Raw genomic sequence first — 20034 nt, 5'->3', positions numbered from 1 at the left:
TTTAATAGAGCCCAACATTTAATACTTAACTCAACACTTAACAGTTTTTTTCAACAGAGTTCACAGAGGATGAACGCGAAACTCCGCCCCAGTGTTTACAAGTGTGTTGAAAGAGGACCGTTCCGACGTTGTTGTATGTGGAATGATACTAATTAATGTCTTTGTGTCAGTTTATTGTTTACAATGGTCCGCAAATTTGCGTTTTATATATGTAACACGTGACCTCCCTACATCACTACGTATTTACATTAGGTCGCGCTGGACTGGACCTAGACGAAAAGTTGTTTAAAAGAGCATATTTTTTTATTTTTCTTGTCAAAAATGAAAATCGTTTCGCTAGATAAGACCCTTATGTCTCGTTTGGGATCGTTTATAGACTTTAGAAACTCTGTTGAAAAAAACTGCTAAGTGTTGAGTGAAGTATTAAATGTTGGGCTCTATTAAAGTCCATTAAAATGAGAAAAATCCTGGAATGTTTTCCTCAAAAAACATAATTTCTTATCGACTGAACAAAGAAAGACATCAACATTTTGGATGACATGGTGGTGAGTAAATTATCTGGATTTTTCTTTTAAGAAAATTGAATATTCTTTTAAGGAATTTTTATGACCACCCTGCCTTCATGAGATGGCATGGGGGGGGGGGTTGAAAGGAGGATAAGCGGAGATGGTGTGGGCCCATCAAAACATCCTCTCCTTCTCCACTTTGGCATGGAGGTCGGTCATAAAAGATGTTAGTCAGTTGTCTTATCTGATCGAACTGGACACTTTATGTTAACCCACCAGAATCCGGTCCATAGGGAGGGGTCTGGAATGCTTTGCTGTATGCTGTTCACTACACTTAATCAGCAGTTATTGAGATGAATTTATTCTTTATGAAATGAGTGATTCTTGTTTCAGCTAGAAGTGCTTAAATATGCATATATTGTCATGTTTACTGTCATGCTGTTTGATGATGTAGGTGCCTAAAATCAGATGACATAGGTCAGGGTGACCCCTCTCTCTAATCGCCCCTCTCTGTCTGAGCAGATGTTAGTCTCACGTTCTGTTCAAGATAAACACATTTTCAACTTCAACTGTTTTGGGAACAAGGCAGATAACCACAGCACTCTGGAGCAGCTTCAGTGAGTGTGTCTGTCTGTGTGTGTTTATCTTCTCTTTCCTTTTTCTCTGTCTTTTGTTCTACAATCCAGACTGGCACCATAGCAAGGTGTTGGCAGCTTTTTGTCTTTTGTTGGGTGAGTTGGTGGCCATTTGCTTATGCTTTGACCAAGGGTCCGAGTCAAAAGTGAATTCCAAGGTGTGAACCCATTTCTATGATAATGAAGTGGTCTGGGTGATAGTTAAATTGATGGGATTAAGGGCTGATGAAACTCCAGGATTCCTTTCCATGTTCTGTTTAAAGTTGAGTGCTTAGTTTCCATTTTAGGGGACTGACCTAAAGTTTGTATAAATGCAATGTAGTGCATGCTGTTTGATGATGTAGGTTATACTTCTCACACACACACACACACACACACACACACACACACACACACACACACACACACACACACACACACACACACACACACACACACACACACACACACACCCTTACTATTTCTGTATAGTTTTTACATTCCTTCACTTGCTTTTAATCTCCTTTTTTTATTATTATTATTCGGGACAGTCATAAAAGCATTTCACTGCATATTGTGTATGATTTTGTATGTGACAAAAAAACTTGAATTGTTAGATCTGATGAATGCGGCGCTTTGATTTAAATATTGCTTTCTACAATAAATACTACAGCTCATGGAAATCCATGTCTTCTTGTCTTCGCTTAAAAATTTTCCAACAGTCTACAGAGATTTTGCAAACTAATCATTTATGTATGCATTAGTGCTGGGCAAAGATTATACGCAATTAATCGCATATAGAAATAAAAGTGCTGTAATTATTGTGTATATATAAATAAATACACACACATTCATGTATGTATTTAAGAAACATATATATATATACATCATCAATTTTAAAAAATTATATATAAATAAAAAAATGAAATTAATATGTGTGTGTGGTTAAATAAACATCATAATTATACACAGTACACACACATATATTATGCAAAAAAAAATCACTTTTATTTTGTATGTGATTAATCGCAATTAATCTTTGCATAATAAGGCCATATTTGAAAAGTTTACAATTTGATCTATGCTAAAAAAAATCAAAATCCTGCACACTAAGACACTACTGTATCACTACAACCTGAGTCTACAAACTCTTTGATGAGTGTGAAGCAGACTTCACAATGAAACAGCAAACTTTTTCTCAGTAAAACTTTTCTTCAGCTAATTAAAATTTTGACTCTTCTTCATTCCTCAAACTGTGAGCTTTAACTGTATTTCCCCTACACAGCTAATATACAGGAAATATTGTTGTGGAATTTTTTTATTTGCTGCTAGGTGATAATAAAATTTGTTGAATACAAAATGTCTAAGTTTCATTTTTCCAAGGTCAACTGATATACTGAGAGAGTACTACAGTGAGAGGACAAAGAATCAATTAAAGCACAAAACATTTATACCAAACTCCCAAATAGTTGTACATCACTCCCAGTGGTCTGTGCAAAAGCAATTTTTGATGCTAAATCTTTCTTGTCACTACCAGTTCTACTTCTAACCAGTTCAGGAATGCAAGGCGACACAGAGTTAGATAAGGGTTTCACAGGCCCCATTATTACATTCATCAAGGCAATGATACAAATGTGGACCATCAAGATCAGATGATGTCACACCAAATGTCAAACTACAAAAAAACAGACTTTTCTCAGTATACAAATGCTTTATTTATGCAGCACAGACAAAATGCAACACATTTTCATATACCAATATTTAAAAAGCAGACAGCTAAAGCTGATGTGCCCTCCACATAGCTTATGCATTAAAACTAGAAGCTAGTTACAAAAACCTAAAACAGAGGTGTGGAAAAAAAAGTTCAATAATAAATGAGCATTCTGTCAACATATTACTTTTATCATGAAATGAAAGTTGCCAAGTATCTGGCAAATGCGTATTAATCATACAGTGTAAATATATTCATAATTTAAGATTACTTTATGATCATCTGTACTTAGTTCAAAGGAATTTATTTTGAATTCCCTCAATAAAGATGGTGTAAAACACCCCATAACCAAGAAAAATTAAATGAATACACAATACACAATACAGTAAAAGCTAATACATAAAAGTCAATTAACAGAATTAATTAAAAGAAACAATAAGGACAATAACAATAATGTCTCTCAATAAATGGCTTTCCAGTCTCAATGCAAATTTGATTTTCGATCTAAACATAATTTTTCCATCATCTTTACATTTTTAATCGATGTGGTTAAAACAATGCATCTCTGACACAGTTAGTATTTGGGAAACAGTCATACGTACGTCATTTATTTCCCTACGGTGGTGGTTAAGCATTTAGTTTGATTGTTGTACAGAAAATGTACCCTTGGTTGGTATCTTTTGCAGAAATCAAAACTTTGTGCACACCTAACTATGTGACCCATTCTTTCCCTAATTAATTATTAGTTACAAAATATAACGAACACAACAACCAATAACTGATTTAAGTGATTAACTTATTAATGCTATAAAATATGACTTTTGAATGTGTTAGTTTGTAACTGAAGAGCACAGATGCAAAACCCTGTAAATGCGTCTGACACATTTTCTTAAAAATAAGCATTTTTATTTCTGAATGCTTTGTTGTGGGGATTAAGCGGATTTGAAGTGATGAACGTAAAATATGTTATGAGAGTATTCGATTATATCTTTATCTTATTTTTGACGGAGGAGACGTTTAACGTCTTCTGAATCGGAGCTCCTCAAATATTTGTTTTTAATTATGACAACTATTTACACTCTTTATCAATGGTGTAACTAGTACAAGTGACATCATTATTCCTCATTTTTTCACATGAATGTAATATCTGTATCCACTATGGACTGACTTATTAAAAGCCCCAGCCTAGCCCATACTAGCTTTAAGATTTTTTAGAACATTCTCAGCCTCGTGTAAACTCAATGGTGTTTCTGGTTTTTTTAAGAGACAGGGCTGAGACACTTCACACACATTTACTCTTTTACATAGCCTGTCCTGATCCACATGCAACACCCACCCCGGCTCCATGTGAAAGGCTACACACACATGATCCCACACATAATATTTGTCATCATAGGTGGTTACATGAACACTGGAATTCCACTGGTTTACATTAAGCTCATGCTTGTAGGTTTCTGAGGGGGCTTGACAACGCCACCATATGTTACCATCATGGTACCCACACACACCATCACCAGTTTTAGGAAGTCTTGGATAATCGTCATAAAGATGTATGCTACCAGGATGCACAACGATGGTATAGACAATCTCTTGCCGGTACAACACCGTCTCATAAACATGCAGAACTGGAGGGCCCTTACAGAACTGGTCCCCATAGAGATACAGGAGCTCTCGAAATGAAAATGTGAAGCAGAAGTTCCCATAAGGAGATTCTTTCTGGAAGGCTTTGGAGGTGGTGAAGTGTTCAAGAAAGGGCTGTGGGTTGTAAGTTTGGGTACGAGGAAATAATGACGCCAGAAAACGTTGCTGGGCAGAGCGTTTGTCATCAGGTGACACTGATAATGCCCACCAGAGAAAATTGGATGTGTCTGATGGCTGTCTAAATCCTGAATCGTGAAAAATACCCTCAAGCCCATGTTTCCCAGTGACATGGGACAACTTCTGTACTTGGAATTCTACAGATTCAGGATAATCAGGAATGTCATTCTTAAATAGATACCCATTTTTTATATCCTGTTCTTTTAGGTCAGCCAAGCTCAAATGCTGTCCTTCAAAGTGTGTCCCCACAACATTACGGGCATTTACACGTTTCATCTTTCTGAAACAAAAAATGAGAATCAACTTATTCATTTGTCTTTTTACAAAACTGTTACTGAATGTTAATAAAAAATCTCTTATAATGTTTTATAATGTAGTCATCCGAATTTACTCATCACACTGGATCTTGCGTGTCACATGATGAAAAACACGTATATGACCACTAGCAATAAGACATACACAAAAACCAATGAGATTTAAAATTACTGACGTGTTGCCATATTTACATTTAATTTGCTGATAGGTTTATTTACATTAACAAACAACAACATATCAGTTAATAAATAATATTAAACATTTTCTCTCCCAAGTGTATCGTTTTACTTCAGAAGACATATAAAAATCCACTGGCCTCATTTAGACTATTTACGATGGATGGATGTGGAGCTTCAAAACTGTTGAGCTTTAAAAGCATTTCCAAGCTACGAAGAGCCAGAATATTATTCAACATTACTCTATTTGTTGATAAATAAATGATTCCACATCTAGGCAAACACATAGATTTTAATGTAAAAAAAAAAAAAAAATCAGATTCTGCACTTTCATTTCAGCAGTTTGTCTTTTTGGAGGATTTTAAAACTGTGCACAAAGAAAAATTAACCACTGTGTATTTAGACACACAAACATCAAGAATTCGAGTATGAATCTCAACAGTGGAGACAATTTAATGAAAAGCTTCATGCTGCAATGCATTCTGGAAATCAACAAAGTACAAATCTCATCCAGGAGGACTCCCAGGCAGCATGCACAATTAATAAATTGTGATTTATTTTTTTGTGAATTTTTTAAAATCCTCCAGAATGAAAAACTGCTATGAAAGTGCTGAATCTCGTACTATAGTATTACATTATTGATAGAAATAAACTTTTGATGAGTGAGTAAACTAGGGGTGGCACGGTTCACAAAACCCTCGGTTCGGTTCGTATCATGGTACTATGGTCACGGTTCTCGGTTCAGTACGGTTCTTGTTGTTATTTTTTAACACTCAGAAATTTATTATCTTATTAATGTATTAATTATCCATAATTTAGGATACAGTATTAAAAAAAGTTATATCATGTAATCATGCACAAACTGAATTTGACTTTAAGCACATTATTGGGAACATCCCTGAGGAAAGCCAGGCGAGATTTTGACACAGCGAGAGGGAAGACATTGATGATTTCAACATGCTTTTCATTTATTTGGCAAAAAAGAGAATGTGTATTGCCATCTACATGAACTTGTGTGCATTTTTAGCACACAAAGATAAAAATGCCAACTTCAGTGTAGCTTTAAGATTTATCACTGAGAGGCTGCTTAAATACTGCTGAGAGAATATGTGAACGAGAGAGAAACATAACTTTTACACATGTAATATTTAAATCCGTCTCTTTTGTCCACTTTTGACCATTTCTGTCTTGATTACTTTAAGGGGCAGTTTATGAAAAAAGATCGCGCAACTTTCACACGCTAGCAAAATGAAACTACGCGGAAATCAGCCGCTTTCGTTTTATCAACGAAAGGCTAAAAATAGCGCTGAATACGAAAAGACGTAAAACAGTGTTCATTACCTCAGATTAGATAAATGGTCGGAGAGAAGGCTGTCGCGTGTGGCTGTATCTATTGTTTTATTTCCGCTGTCATCATAGGTAACATGAAATAAAAATGTTTCCACACACCAAACTTATACGACGCTGGCGCATCCTCCAACTGCGGGCAGACTTCTTTTTCTCTCCCTCTTGCCATTTCTACACGTGACATGACCGGCAGCACTCACTCTCCACACCAGTCACCTCTTCTTTCGCGCTATTCGCAAAAGGGGAACATGCTATCTGAGGTCACATACAGGGCACGAGGCTACATACATTGCGCATGCCATGAACCGTTGAACCGTACGATGCACACGCGCTCCGAACCGAGACAAGCGAACCGAACGGTTCGGATTTTTTCATGAACCGTGCCACCCCTAGAGTAAACACTGAATTAATAAATGAAATTACTAGATGATGATCTTTTACCATCAGATACTACCACCAGCTTTGAATTGCATAACTGACTTCTTTGTGACATAGCAAACTGAGATGTTTTAAACACACAGTTATCTAGTCAGTAGCAAGCTGTCTCATGCCAACACTCAGGAGCGTTAACGCTTTGCGCACACCTAACCAGCCAAATGTCTTAATTTAAAATAAACATCTGAACAATGTTTGTGGTAACGGTGGTATAAGCGGAATAATTGCTGGTCCTTAAAGGGCCATTTCACCTATAGGAACATTAATCTTTATGGAAAGTGAGTCATATTTGCAGTCAAAATGTAACATAAATGTAGAATTTTGTGCCTATTTGACAGAGAAAAGACAAAATGTGACTTTAGAGCACATTTGTATGAAAAACTACAACTGCCACTATGCACAGCTCTGCAAGCCACTCCCATTAATCGGAACACGGCTCAGACATGCTATTATGTACATAAATGCCACGTTAGTAAAACAAAGAAAATAGCCACCACCACTGTGTCTGACTGACACCAATCATGATTTACTTTTAAACGTGATGTTACATTGTGTGTAGCAAAGTCTTATTCAAACAGTAACGTGCGGTTTCAGATCCGCAGTACAAATGTCTTTCCAAGTACTTAAAAAAGGGTACCGTAAATCCTCTAATATAGGCCCGGGCCTTTATTTTACTCAAGCACATCGCGGCCCAGGCCTTTATTGGAAGGAGGCCAGAATTAGAGACAGGCCTTTATTTCTATTTTAGCAAAACGGACTACCAGTAGAATGAATAAAAACGAGATTTTGTGTCAATTTGAACCTATAAAATACAAGATTCATTTATTGAAAACGTACAGTTACCATATAACATTATGGTATGCATACAAAACATTTACTAAAAATATAACGGTAATTCAGGCTACTGGCAAAAACATAGCAAACATAACGGTGGTGCATTTTAAACATTTAACCATACACTGTGATAATTAGGCTACCGGTATTCATAACAAAAGGCAACTTACTGGTTTAGACACCTTACCACTCCAAAGTTTAACCATCCTCAGATTGTTCAATTATAGTCCTATGTCATGTTGTTGTGTGTCCGGTTTCGTTTGGTTTGAAGTAAAAAAAATCCTCCAATTCTGTTTAATCCTCCTCCTCCTCAGTTTCCTCCTCTTCCTCTTCGCAGCTGCCATGGTAAACAATGGTGACTGAAGTCTCACGTGCGAGTCAAAAGCGAAGAGATTGATTGATATGACCAGGCTACCGTAGCGCTGGCTTGGATTCGTGAGCAAACATTGCCCCCCTGTGGTATTTGCATGTATGACAAGCATAATGTTGTGGCCTGCCCAGAACAATGTTACTTCTAATAATAGCCCCGGCCACTATTAGAGACCGGCCTTTATTTACCTCCTCCGAGAACGAGACCGGCCAATGTTAGAGACCCGGCCGCTAATGGAATACAGGCCAATATTAGAGGATTTACGGTATGCATTTTAAATGTTTATTTAGTTTTACCAATTTTCTTTTTGTCTCTTGTTTACTGTAATTACATTTGTGTTATTATTGGCCTCACTGCTCTCACAATATAGACATATAAAACACCGCTCAGATATGCTATTGTGTACATAAATGCCACGTTAGTATAACAAAGAAAATATAAACACTCACTTTAGTCAGACGTCAGTTTATCCCTGCATCCTCCACACAAACGCGTCCCCTGCATAATATCTCCAGACGCGCTGCCTCAGCTCTTGGAGCTTGTGCTCGTAAACCGAAACACGTCTTTGAAATAAGCACGCGACCAGAAACATTCACAAAACAAACGTTCATATCCCTATCTGATCCAGAAATGTTAAACCGAAAGCAAACGGCGCGAGTCCGTCCAAGCTTATATACTCCGCAGCGCGTCTGCTCGTAAACCGAAACATGTCCGTGAAATAAACGTTCCAAACGCGCGCAAAGTTCCTCTCTTGCCTAGATACCTTCACCAAACAAACGTCCATATCCTTATCTGATGCAGAAATGTAATAAAGCAAGCACACAGCGAGAATTCAGGCAGTAGTCTGTCCAAGCTTCTCTACGAAGCAGAGCCTCCGGCTTCTCCTCGGGCTTCTGTTCCTACATCTGCCTCAGCTCTTTGCAGTATTGTGGCTCATAAAGGTGCAATGTACAGCGGATTAGAGCATCACGCTTGTAAAATCTCCCTCTTCCATGTAATATTGATTAACTTCCACTGTTATTGTAACATGAATTCTGGCTCGCTCCACAACTTCTGTTTAGCTTAGCTTAGCATAAAGATGGCGGCTGATCGTTTTTTTCCGTCTGTGTTCGTATATTTTCGTAAGTCCCACCCACTTATCTGTAATTGGTCTGAAGCGTGAGTGGGTCCCACCCATAGCCCCCACCTTGGAAAAATGAGGAATGAGTGTCTGTAGTCTTTCACACTCAATAGAGATACAGGATTTCCTTCTTTCAGTGACGCAAAATGACAATTTTTGCATCATTGAAAGAAGGAAGTGCCTCACTGAAATCAGTATTTCTCCCGTCTCAGGCGAAACTGAGGGAATGGTGCACAACCATTCAAAAACATGACTGGGGTTCTAACGGTACAAAGCTTAATGCAAATGGGTGAAGTTTCCCTTTAGAATTATTTGAAAATAAGGCAGACCGCTTCGCGTCGTGCCGCATCATTACCACCTTGGGTGTGCATTATTTTTTATTATACAACAGTTCTTTCTGGTTCTCGAATCTGATTGGCTAAGAGCTATGCGATATTGTGCAGATAACGGCACTGTAACCGCTTCACCTTTCGTATCATTCCGCCACCTAGTGAATGGAGGTCCTAAACAGGCTCATCTCTGAATGGAAAAACACAGACGCCCTGATCCATTACGCATATGCGCAAGGTATACAGTAGGTGGCAGTAATACTCCCAAGGAGTGAGCAGCTACACTCTAAAAATGGCTGGGTTATTTTTTAACCCGAAATGCTGGGTTGAGTCTGTTGGGTTGTTTTGCTGGGTTATTTTTTTACATTTTAAACACTTTTTGGGTAGTTTCAGTTTTCTAGGTGTTGGGTTAAAACTGTTGGGTTATTATGTTGGGTTGTTTGAAGAGGCTCATGTGCTTCGCGCCCTTGATGTTTGAATGTGCTCAGCAACGGTCCACGTAAAAAGACAGAGTCACTGGAAGCAGTTGTTTCAAGGTAAGTTTATATGTTTTTGTGAACATTTCATGAATATAAACAAGATTATAACATTTTGCGAGACAGCAACGTGTTAATTTATAGAGACTAAGACGACGGGTGTAATTTGGAGGAATGATCGCCATTTACACAAATTGACTCGAATAATCGTTCTAAGATATGGCATATTAATAAAATTAATAAAATCGATGTTACAAAATCCCCATCACACGATTGATTACGTTAACTCATGACAATTTCTGTAAGCCTTTAACAAAGCGAGTCGAAACCGGTACCGAGTCGACCTCCGCAACCCCACTTCGGCTTCTTGTGTCACACACGCGCAGTTTTTTCCTTTCCCAGCTTAACAAGCGATAGCGACGCTGTTAAATTAAATTTAGCGACAAACGAGTTGCTTTCTTGTCATTCGATATGTAAAGACAGACCGCGAGGCGCGAGCACATGTTAACCGGCGGCGGAGGATCACGGAGCCGGCGTCTCTGTCACTGAGGCAGGACAAGCAGCACATTTACTTCACCGTCGGTACGGCAGGTAATGCGTCGATAAATTAAAACGAAACAGCGTTTCCAAGAACCGGTGTCTTATATGTATGCTTGTTCCTCTCTTTTAAAATGAAACAATAATTTAAGTGTTTGTACATGAACTTGAAAACATAAACGTATTTGTCACCAAGACGGAGGCTGCGTGGAAGTGACTATCGGTTAACAAACATGTATGTGTTATATGAATTTAGATGTGTTATTGAGTCTTATTTAGTTACTATTTTATATTAATTTCATAATATTTTTGGGTTGTCTCCTGTGATTTCAAATTTATATTGACAAACCCTCTGATGTGTCTGATACTGTACAGATGTTATGTTTTTAGCAGAGATCAGATGTGATGTTGTTTTCCAATTCTTTTTTAGAGTGTGCAGAGTTTTAACGTCCATCCATTGATGAGGCTAGCAAGACCTTCATACAACTTCAGCCAGTAAGTATAACATTTAATAATTCCTATTTAAAATGTTGTTAGGTGGATGAATAGGACGAACCCAAGTGCAGACAGATAACTCAAATAGGACCTTCATTTGTGTACAAAACAGAAAATAAAACCCACAAGGGGGCAAAACAACATAACAAGATACTAAATGAACACTAAACTGGACAAGACTAGACTATGACATTAAACACTAAACTTTACAATACACTAAATATAACACACTTGACTAGACTGGACTTGAGACAGAGTACTTACAGGATATAGGAACAATGCACAAGCCCAGGACAACAAACACAAGGATCTTAAATAGAGGAGAACTAATGAGGGCAACAGGTGACAGGAATCAAACAATAATGGGATAATTAATGAGGAAACAAGGGGGCGGTGTCAAGAGACGAGACTGAGAGCACATGGCTAGGAATAAACAAAGCCAGTGCTCTCACACAAAACATGGGTCTGTCATGTTTCTGCCACAAGACTAGATAAAACAAAGGACAAGATGGCAGAACCATGACAGAACCCCCCCCTTAAGGAGCGACTCCCAGACGCTCCTCAGGGGAAACACTAAAGACGGGACATGACAGACTGCATACATGACAGAACCCAATGAAACATGACAAATAACAGCAGTGGCAAACAATGGAGAATTACAAAAGGGTTGGGGTGACACAATAAAAACAACAAACAAGGGAGGGGGGGCGGAGGCAAAACAGAGTTCACAAAAGGAGGAAGTCCAGGTAAAGTGGAAGGCGGGGGAACAAAAAAGTTCACAGGAGGTGGTCCAGGCTGGATGGGACTAGGTGGGGAAGGAGTCTTGGGTTCAGGGGTAGCAGAGGGCTTGGGACGAGGAGTCCGGGCAGGCTTGGTGGGGCTCTTGGAGGGAACAGGCTTGCTTGGGGATGCAGACAGGGTAAGGGGAACAAAAGGAGGCAAGGTAGGGTTCCAGGGCGTAGTAGGGGTAGACAAGGGAGCAGATGAGGGCGAGCCAGGACTCACAGGGTAGGGGAGAGAGTCAAGGGAGGACATGGAGACAGTGGCAGGGGACCAGGCAGACGAACAGGATGACAGTGCTGGGGAGGAAGCAACAGAAGGAGCTGGAGAGACAGGGGGCGCTGCGTCCGGCAGCGGAGACGAGACAGGAACAGAGACAGGGGGCGTTGCGTCCGGCAGCGGAGACGAGACAGTGACAGGGGGCGCTGCGTTCGGCAGCGGAGACGAGACAGGGTCCGTGACAGGGGGCGCTGCGTACGGCAGCGGAGTCGAGACAGGGTCCGTGACAGGGGGCGCTTCGGCCGGCAGCGGAGACGAGACAGAGACCGAGACAGGGGGCGCTGCGTCCGGCAGCGCAGACGAGACAGTGACAGGGGGCGCTTCGTCCGGCAGCGCAGACGGGACAGTGACAGGGGGCGCGTCGTCCGGCAGCGCAGACGACACAGGGGCCTTGTCAGTGAGAGGGGGCGCGGCGGCCGGCAGCGCAGACGAGACAGGGACAGAGTCAGTGACAGGGGGCGCTGCGTCCGGCAGCGCAGACGAGACAGGGACAGAGTCAGTGACAGGGGGCGCTGCGTCCGGCAGCGCAGACGAGACAGGGACAGAGTCAGTGACAGGGGGCGCTGCGTCCGGCAGCGCAGACGAGAGAGGGACAGAGGCAGTGACAGGGAGCGCTGCGTCCGGCTGCGCAGACGGCAGGGGCTGCAGCGGTGGCTGCGCAGACGGCAGGGGCTGCAGCGGTGGCTGCGCAGACGGCAGGGGCTGCAGCGGTGGCTGCGCAGACGGCAGGGGCTGCAGCGGTGGCTGCGCAGACGGCAGGGGCTGCAGCGGTGGCTGCGCAGACGGCAGGGGCTGCAGCGGTGGCTGCGCAGACGGCAGGGGCTGCAGCGGTGGCTGCGCAGACGGCAGGGGCTGCAGCGGTGGCTGCGCAGACGGCAGGGGCTGCAGCGGTGGCTGCGCAGACGGCAGGGGCTGCAGCGGTGGCTGCGCAGACGGCAGGGGCTGCAGCGGTGGCTGCGCAGACGGCAGGGGCTGCAGCCGTGGCTGCGCAGACGGCAGGGGCTGCAGCCGTGGCTGCGCAGACGGCAGGGGCTGCAGCCGTGGCTGCGCAGACGGCAGGGGCTGCAGCGGTGGCTGCGCAGACGGCAGGGGCTGCAGCGGTGGCTGCGCAGACGGCAGGGGCTGCAGCGGTGGCTGCGCAGACGGCAGGGGCTGCAGCGGTGGCTGCGCAGACGGCAGGGGCTGCAGCGGTGGCTGCGCAGACGGCAGGGGCTGCGCAGACTGAGGCAGAGGCTGCGCCGGTGGTGAAGTCAACCCCCTCCTCTTCTTTTTCCTTCTCGGGCGTGGCGCAGATGCTGTGGCAGGTGAGGTGAGGAGAGTGGTGGGAGCAGCCGGCTCCGAAGAGGACCCCTCAGACAGCGACTCCCATGAAACCCTCCTCTCACGCTTACCACGAAGCGACATTGGTGGGGAGGAGCTCTCTGGGGCTGGAGGGGAACGTTCTGGGTGGCCAGGCGCCAACACTCCCAAGATAAGTCCCTCCGGGATAGATGGCAGCGTGGCAGATGGTAAAGCCCTGGTGGGAACCTCAAGCTCCTCCCGACACAACTGGTCCACGACCTCACGAAACGTGCGTCGGATCAGCCCCTCCCGTTCAGGCAAGGGAGGAGGGAAGTTGAGACCCGCGATAAAGTAGGAGTTGAGGAGGGTCTCTGGCAACAAAACCCTCCTCGCTTCCACATCCTGGGCATACCCCCTCAGGGTCTTCTCCTGCTGGGGAGGAAATGGGGCCCTGCCCATCTTCATGTCGGCGGCAGTCGACTGCCACCACAGTTCTAGGTCAACCGACTGCCGCCTGGCGGGACGACAAATGCTGTCTGCTGGGTTCTGTTGTGGCTTGTGCATTCTGTTATGGTTTGTGAAGGACGAACCCAAATGCAGGCAGATAACTCAAATAGGACTTTTATTTGTGTACAAAACAGAAAATAAAACCCACAAGGGGGCAAAACAACATAACAAGATACTAAATGAACACTAAACTGGACAAGACTAGACTATGACATTAAACACTAAACTTTACAATACACTAAATATAACACACTTGACTAGACTGGACTTGAGACAGAGTACTTACAGGATATAGGAACAATGCACAAGCCCAGGACAACAGACACAAGGATCTTAAATAGAGGAGAACTAATGAGGGCAACAGGTGACAGGAATCAAACAATAATGGGATAATTAATGAGGAAACAAGGGGGCGGGGTCAAGAGACGAGACTGAGAGCACATGGCTAGGAATAAACAAAGCCAGTGCTCTCACACAAAACATGGGTCTGTCATGGTTCTGCCACAAGACTAGATAAAACAAAGGACAAGATGGCAGAACCATGACAAATGTATTGGGAATGTCTTAATTATCTGCTACATTTTAGTTCTGCAGTACTTTATTCTTTATAGTCAGATCATCCTATTTGTCAGTCTGTGTGGTTTGCAGCCTTTGTTGTTGGCACAACAGTTAAAGGAGTGTAACACCAAAGTCTTATGCAAACTGACAACAGGCCATCGCATTTTTGGAAAAAAAAAATCTCACACGTGGTGGTAATGCAGCCAGGGATGCAAAAGAAAGCCTTATAATTTTTATAAAATGTATAATTCACTTGGCCCACATGGTTTTCTGAAAACTTAAATCTGATCATTCAGTTCAGACCACTAAAAGTTTTTTCCTCTTTTGTAGATTGCAACAAAGGTGGTGGAATTTCTTCTCTGGACAGAATCCTCGAAACCCTTTCCTTTCGTCCTGGCCATGGGAAACATGCAGCAGATCTCTCAATCTTTTTTCTCAATCAGTCTCTCTGAATACGGAAGTGACTTAAACTGCAATTCGGCCAAGATGGCGATGGCAGGCACCGCCTACTTTAAGCTTCAAAAATGCTCTTCACAAACCAATGGGTGACGTCACAGACACTACTTGCATATTTTTTACAGTCTCTGGTTTAAAGGCATTTTAAGTGCTTAAAAAAATAAATACCCCAGGCAATGTGCTTCTATAGGAATTCCTGTAGTCTGTCATTTTTCAAATGGATAAATCCTCTCCTGTTCGTTTCCTTTTTACATCTTTGTTCTCGACAAGTAACTTTAATAAATGAAGTATTTTAAGTCAAATCCATTCCATTCTGTGAAACTTAAAACATTTGTTCTTTAAAAAAACTTTACACATCTATGAATGATTTTACTTTTAATTTAACAATTACATTGTTTCTTTTCTTACACTGCTGTAGTTTTGTTTATGTACATTTCAGTATTTCATATACTGTAAAATTACAAATTCTGTCTTAAATTCAAACAAATTGATTCAACCTGTTACATTGTTACTTCAATGTGCATAATTTATGATATTTTATAAATATATTTATACTGGGGTCAGTAAGCAGTCCTTTAAATGATTTTGCAACTTACAACTGTAAAAGTGCAAGAGTTTGTAGTTATTTTGCAGTCAAATAAACATTTATTTGCTGTTAACAATGGTCTTGATTTACAATACAGCACATGTTAAAAATAACCCAGCAAGAATAACCCAAAACCCAGAATATTAATCCCATAAATGGTTAAAATGACTACATGTTGGGTTTTCTCAACAACCCAACCTGCTGGGTTAAAATGTGTTACCCAACGTGTTGGGTTACTTTAACCCAGCAGGTGTTCTGTCCAATATTTACCCAGCGCTGGGTTGCCAATTGGGTTGTTTTTAACCCAACCATTTTTAGAGTGTATTAAACGAAAAGAAGAAGAAGCAGACACCCTGTTTTGAATCACTCTCCCTGTGTCTCATTATTTTACTAGCTCATAAATCAGTCTGTGAATCCCCAATCGGAAGTTATTATTCCGTCAAAGATCAGCGCTCTTGGATGTTACGTTACAGTTAATGGGAGAAATGTCTTGTCACATCGTGTGGATTATTAACACTTGGAAAGAGGAATATAAACACTCGTTTTTTTCAGGACCTATTATCTCTTATCAGAACGCGAAAACACAGTGGAACTGCAGGTAAGCACCGCAGCTTTTAAATGTGGACATTGATCATTTACTTTATCGTGACGTGACTATTAAAACATGTTATGAGATATCGCCACTGGTATATTTATTAGCAGCATGCAAAAACATCTCTCTGACACTTATAAAAAAAACGTTTTATATAGTACTGACAAGAACAAAGTTTAATAATAATTAAAGCTGCAAGCAGCGATGGAAGGGCCCTCGCACGCATGTGCACTGCTACCCTATGCCATTAGTTAAGCAGTGAACCAGGGGGATATGAATTAAAGTGGGTAAATATAGGTGGATATTCAAAGGACAAAAAATGTGCCACACCGCCTGTGTGCAGCACGTGGTGCTATGACTGTACCTGATTATTGTTATATTGACGTGTTCAGGCCGGGACCCCTATCAAACTTGTGAAGTCGGGGGCAGATCGGATAATGTATGCCTGAATTACAACAGCTTCCTGTTTCATGGCGAAATATCACAGTTTACCAGGCTGCCACGGACACGCCCTTCAACGAAAAGTCAAGATCTTCGCAATTTATCATCGCAAAGGGCTTAAGATCAGTCTGACCAGATATGATGATGATTTTATTAAATCTCTAAGAGCAGTAAATCACAGCGTAAAACGTGGCATTTCCTGCTACCTCTAGGTGGGGCTATGACTGAAGCTGAATATTGGCATTGAAATGTGTTCAGGCCAGGACTCTTATCAAACGTGTGAAGTGTGTGGCAGATTGAACATTGTATGCCGGAGTTGGAACAACATCCTGTTTCATGGGGAAAACGCTGAAATTAGTCAGGCCGCCAAGGACACACCCTCCAACAAAGTTCGTTAAAGTACGAAGCCTGGAAATGCCAAAATATGCACAGAAATCACAGCGAAAATTCAAAATGGCCGACTTCCTGTGGGTTTTAGAGCCTGGTTCCAAGGGACTTTTTTGTAGATCTTGGGGTGAACCAAATTTCGTATCTGTACGTTTTTCGTAGCGGGAGGGTTGTTCTTTTGAAATTTTGCAGGTGGCGCTATCGAGCCATTTCTACACGCCCACTTCTGACGCCTATACCACATGTAAATTTTCGTCAATTCTGACGCGTGTGAAAAGTTTCATGAGTTTTCGAGCATGTTTAGGCCATCAAAAATGCAATTCATTTCGGAGAAGAAAAAGCAGAAGAATCTGAGCAAAAACAATAGGGCTTTGCACCTATGGTGCAGGCCATTCTGGCCTGCTCCTCGGTGCTCGGGCCCTAATAATAATAATCGAGTGCTCGTATCGCGTTAAGAATAAATGAGAAAGCAATAGTAACGTTATACAAGTATAGTTTTATTCACTTTTACCTCACGCCAAAACAATAACAACACAAAAGACACTAAATATGAATAAAAAAAAAACAAGTAATAGTTTGATCATGACACCAAATACTGCTGATTTGATCTCATTTTGACGATCATAAACAAACAAGGCCAACATGAGAGCCAGGGAATCCCTGTCAGAGATGTAGCCCAGAGAGGGCGGTGGTCAGCAGGGCGAGTGAACACTGACGTCCGCTCATGCTTTGGTTCTCATTCGTACCGAATCTCACTAAGCAAACATTCAAACAGATGCTATCTTTACTAATCGACTGCAGATTTAAATATAATACATATACATTCTCGACTGAACTAATCTTAAAACTACACTTTGTGACCAAGAAACGGTAATATAAAGTAACGGCTTTTCCGTCCATTGAGTTGTTATGAGCTTCAAAGCAGCCGAAAGTGTTTCCTGTCATTCTGGCAGCCCTCAAATCCGTGGCGGAAGAAGTAGTTCTCAAACAAAGAGGCTTTTAAAATAACTCCGTTGTTGTTTTCTAGTTTTCATTTTTCAAACGTGTGCCGTTGAACTGTTGTATAAAAGCAATATCGCTCTCGGAGTCGTGTGATATAGCTCTATATCATCACGGCTGTGATTAGGCCAGAGGCACGAGGCCGTAGGCCGAGCGATATTGCTTAAATAACGGCCCGTCGTCCATTGTTCCTTACTTATCTCCGGTCAACACTTTAATCCGTTAACGCTTCAGTGGTTAGACAACACCCCAAATTACTTTTAAGTTTCCCTTTGAGTTTTGTTTCGATTTCCCACAAGATTCAAAATTACCAACCTGCAATACACTTACGAACATTATTAAACATACATTATTAAAAGCCTATTTTACCTGCTTCTTCCAGAGGACTTTGTCGTGACTCTCAACTCTTCTGCTGCTCACAATCGTATACGCTGCTTCCTCTGTAGCCTATTTCAGTCTCCTCCCATTTCAGATAAAACCCGCCACAAATTCAAATGATTGCGCAAACCTCATCACAAGACAATGAAATCAACAAATATGCCTGAATAGATAGTTAAACTCCTAATATGGCGCAGTATTTACAATTTCTCACAATAAACCTACATAACTTTAAATCTCTGTCTGATATAAAAAATATATATGTCTGATAAAACATAGCCGTCACGTCTTTTACTGGATTAAACAATTACAGTTCTGTAGAGTCTACATTTATATAATAGTCTAAGGTAACCCAAACATGTTAAATACATAAATAAGGGAGAGCAGGGCAAAAAGTAACGCTTGGCTCCATCCATCCATCCACACACACACACACGCACGCGCGCACACACACACACGCACGCACGCACGCACGCACGCACACACACACACACACACACACACACACACACACACACATTCTGGTTTCCATGTTTTGTGGGGACATTTCATAGACGTAATGCATTTTATACTGCACAAACTGTATATTCTATTCCCCTTACCTACCCCATTCCCTAACCCCAACCATCACAGAAAACTTTCTTGTACCTTAGATTTTCAATAAACATCATTTTGTTTGATTTATAAGCTTGTTTCCTCATGGGGACATCAAAATGTCCCCACAAGATCACAAAAACACTGGTATTCCTATCTTTGTGGGGACAATTGGTCCCCACAACGTGATAATTACCAGGTACACACACACACACACACACACACACATATCTCTGCTTCAAATGAACACTTAAAATTAGTTTGTGGGACCTATGGTTATCATACAATTACACAGAAAGTGACAGGAGTGCAAACATTGTAACAGAGGGTTTGTTGTAACACCTGCTGGAACATTTTTATTTAAACATAAATAATTCCAAAAATTCTGTCTACTAAAGGGAGATATTGTTTATAATAGATAAATATTAACACATCCATCCTTCCATGATTCTTCATAACCATCCCTGTATTAACTCAAAGCTTTTCCTCTGTTGTCTATTTCACTCTCCTCTTGTTTCAGATCGAAACCTGCTAAAATGATGGCACAACGTTGCATAAGCCTGTACACTTTCTTCAATATAAAACCATGAATGAAATGCCCAAATAAAATCCTAGAACAGTCTTCACAATGAAATCAGCACCCTTCAGTGTGTAATGAGAGCCAGCATGGCTCCCTCTGCTGGCCTGCAGAGCATACATCACCCTCAGGACTTCATTACCCATCATCCCATGCACTAGTCTGATCAGCACCACACCTGTTTCCTGTCTTTATAATTACCTGGACTATATAGCTCACTCAGAACTCATTCACTTTGCAAAGTATTGTTAGCTGGTCTGCATACCAAGCGCTTATCCTGTTATCCTGTTATCCTGTTATCCTGTTATCCTGTTATCCTGTTATCCTGTTATCCTGTTATCCTGTTATCCTGTTATCCTGTTATCCTGTTATCCTGTTCTGTGTCTTTCGGTTTTTGACCTGTGCCTGTTTATTGTTTATGATTGTTTGCTGCCTGCCCTGACCATTGCCTGGATATATTGACTACTGTTTTTGGATTGCCTACGCTGTGTTTGTTTGCCTGGTTGTTGACCTTAGCCTGTTTTCAGTTGTGTAGA

The 20034-nt window shown here is 41.5% G+C and overlaps 1 protein-coding gene and 1 long non-coding RNA gene across 5 annotated transcripts in view; one reads left to right on the top strand and one right to left on the bottom strand.

Annotated features, from left to right (window-relative positions):
• Positions 1-2473: 2473 nt before the first annotated feature.
• Positions 2474-20034, bottom strand: part of LOC129448078 (uncharacterized) — a 45193-nt gene continuing 27632 nt past the window's right edge. The window contains exons 2-3 of one of the 4 annotated variants that reach the window (XM_073872155.1): positions 18319-18413; positions 2474-4925 (exon numbers count right to left, since the gene is read on the bottom strand). In XM_073872155.1, the coding sequence (XP_073728256.1) occupies positions 4017-4925 (909 nt within the window). In that variant the 5' untranslated portion in view covers positions 18319-18413 and the 3' untranslated portion in view covers positions 2474-4016. Of the gene's footprint in view, positions 4930-6481; positions 6744-18318; positions 18414-20034 lie in introns of those variants that run through there. The other 3 variants (XM_073872156.1, XM_073872157.1, XM_073872154.1) reach the window with 3 other exon arrangements.
• On the top strand, positions 9902-15815 carry LOC141367356 (uncharacterized). The gene is made up of 3 exons (XR_012371718.1): positions 9902-10111; positions 11019-11083; positions 14819-15815. It is a non-coding gene; the product is annotated as an uncharacterized lncRNA (long non-coding RNA).

This window comes from Misgurnus anguillicaudatus, chromosome 10 (assembly GCF_027580225.2).
Source record: "Misgurnus anguillicaudatus chromosome 10, ASM2758022v2, whole genome shotgun sequence".
NCBI lineage: Eukaryota > Metazoa > Chordata > Actinopteri > Cypriniformes > Cobitidae > Misgurnus > Misgurnus anguillicaudatus.
This window is presented reverse-complemented; position numbering and strand designations above follow the sequence as displayed.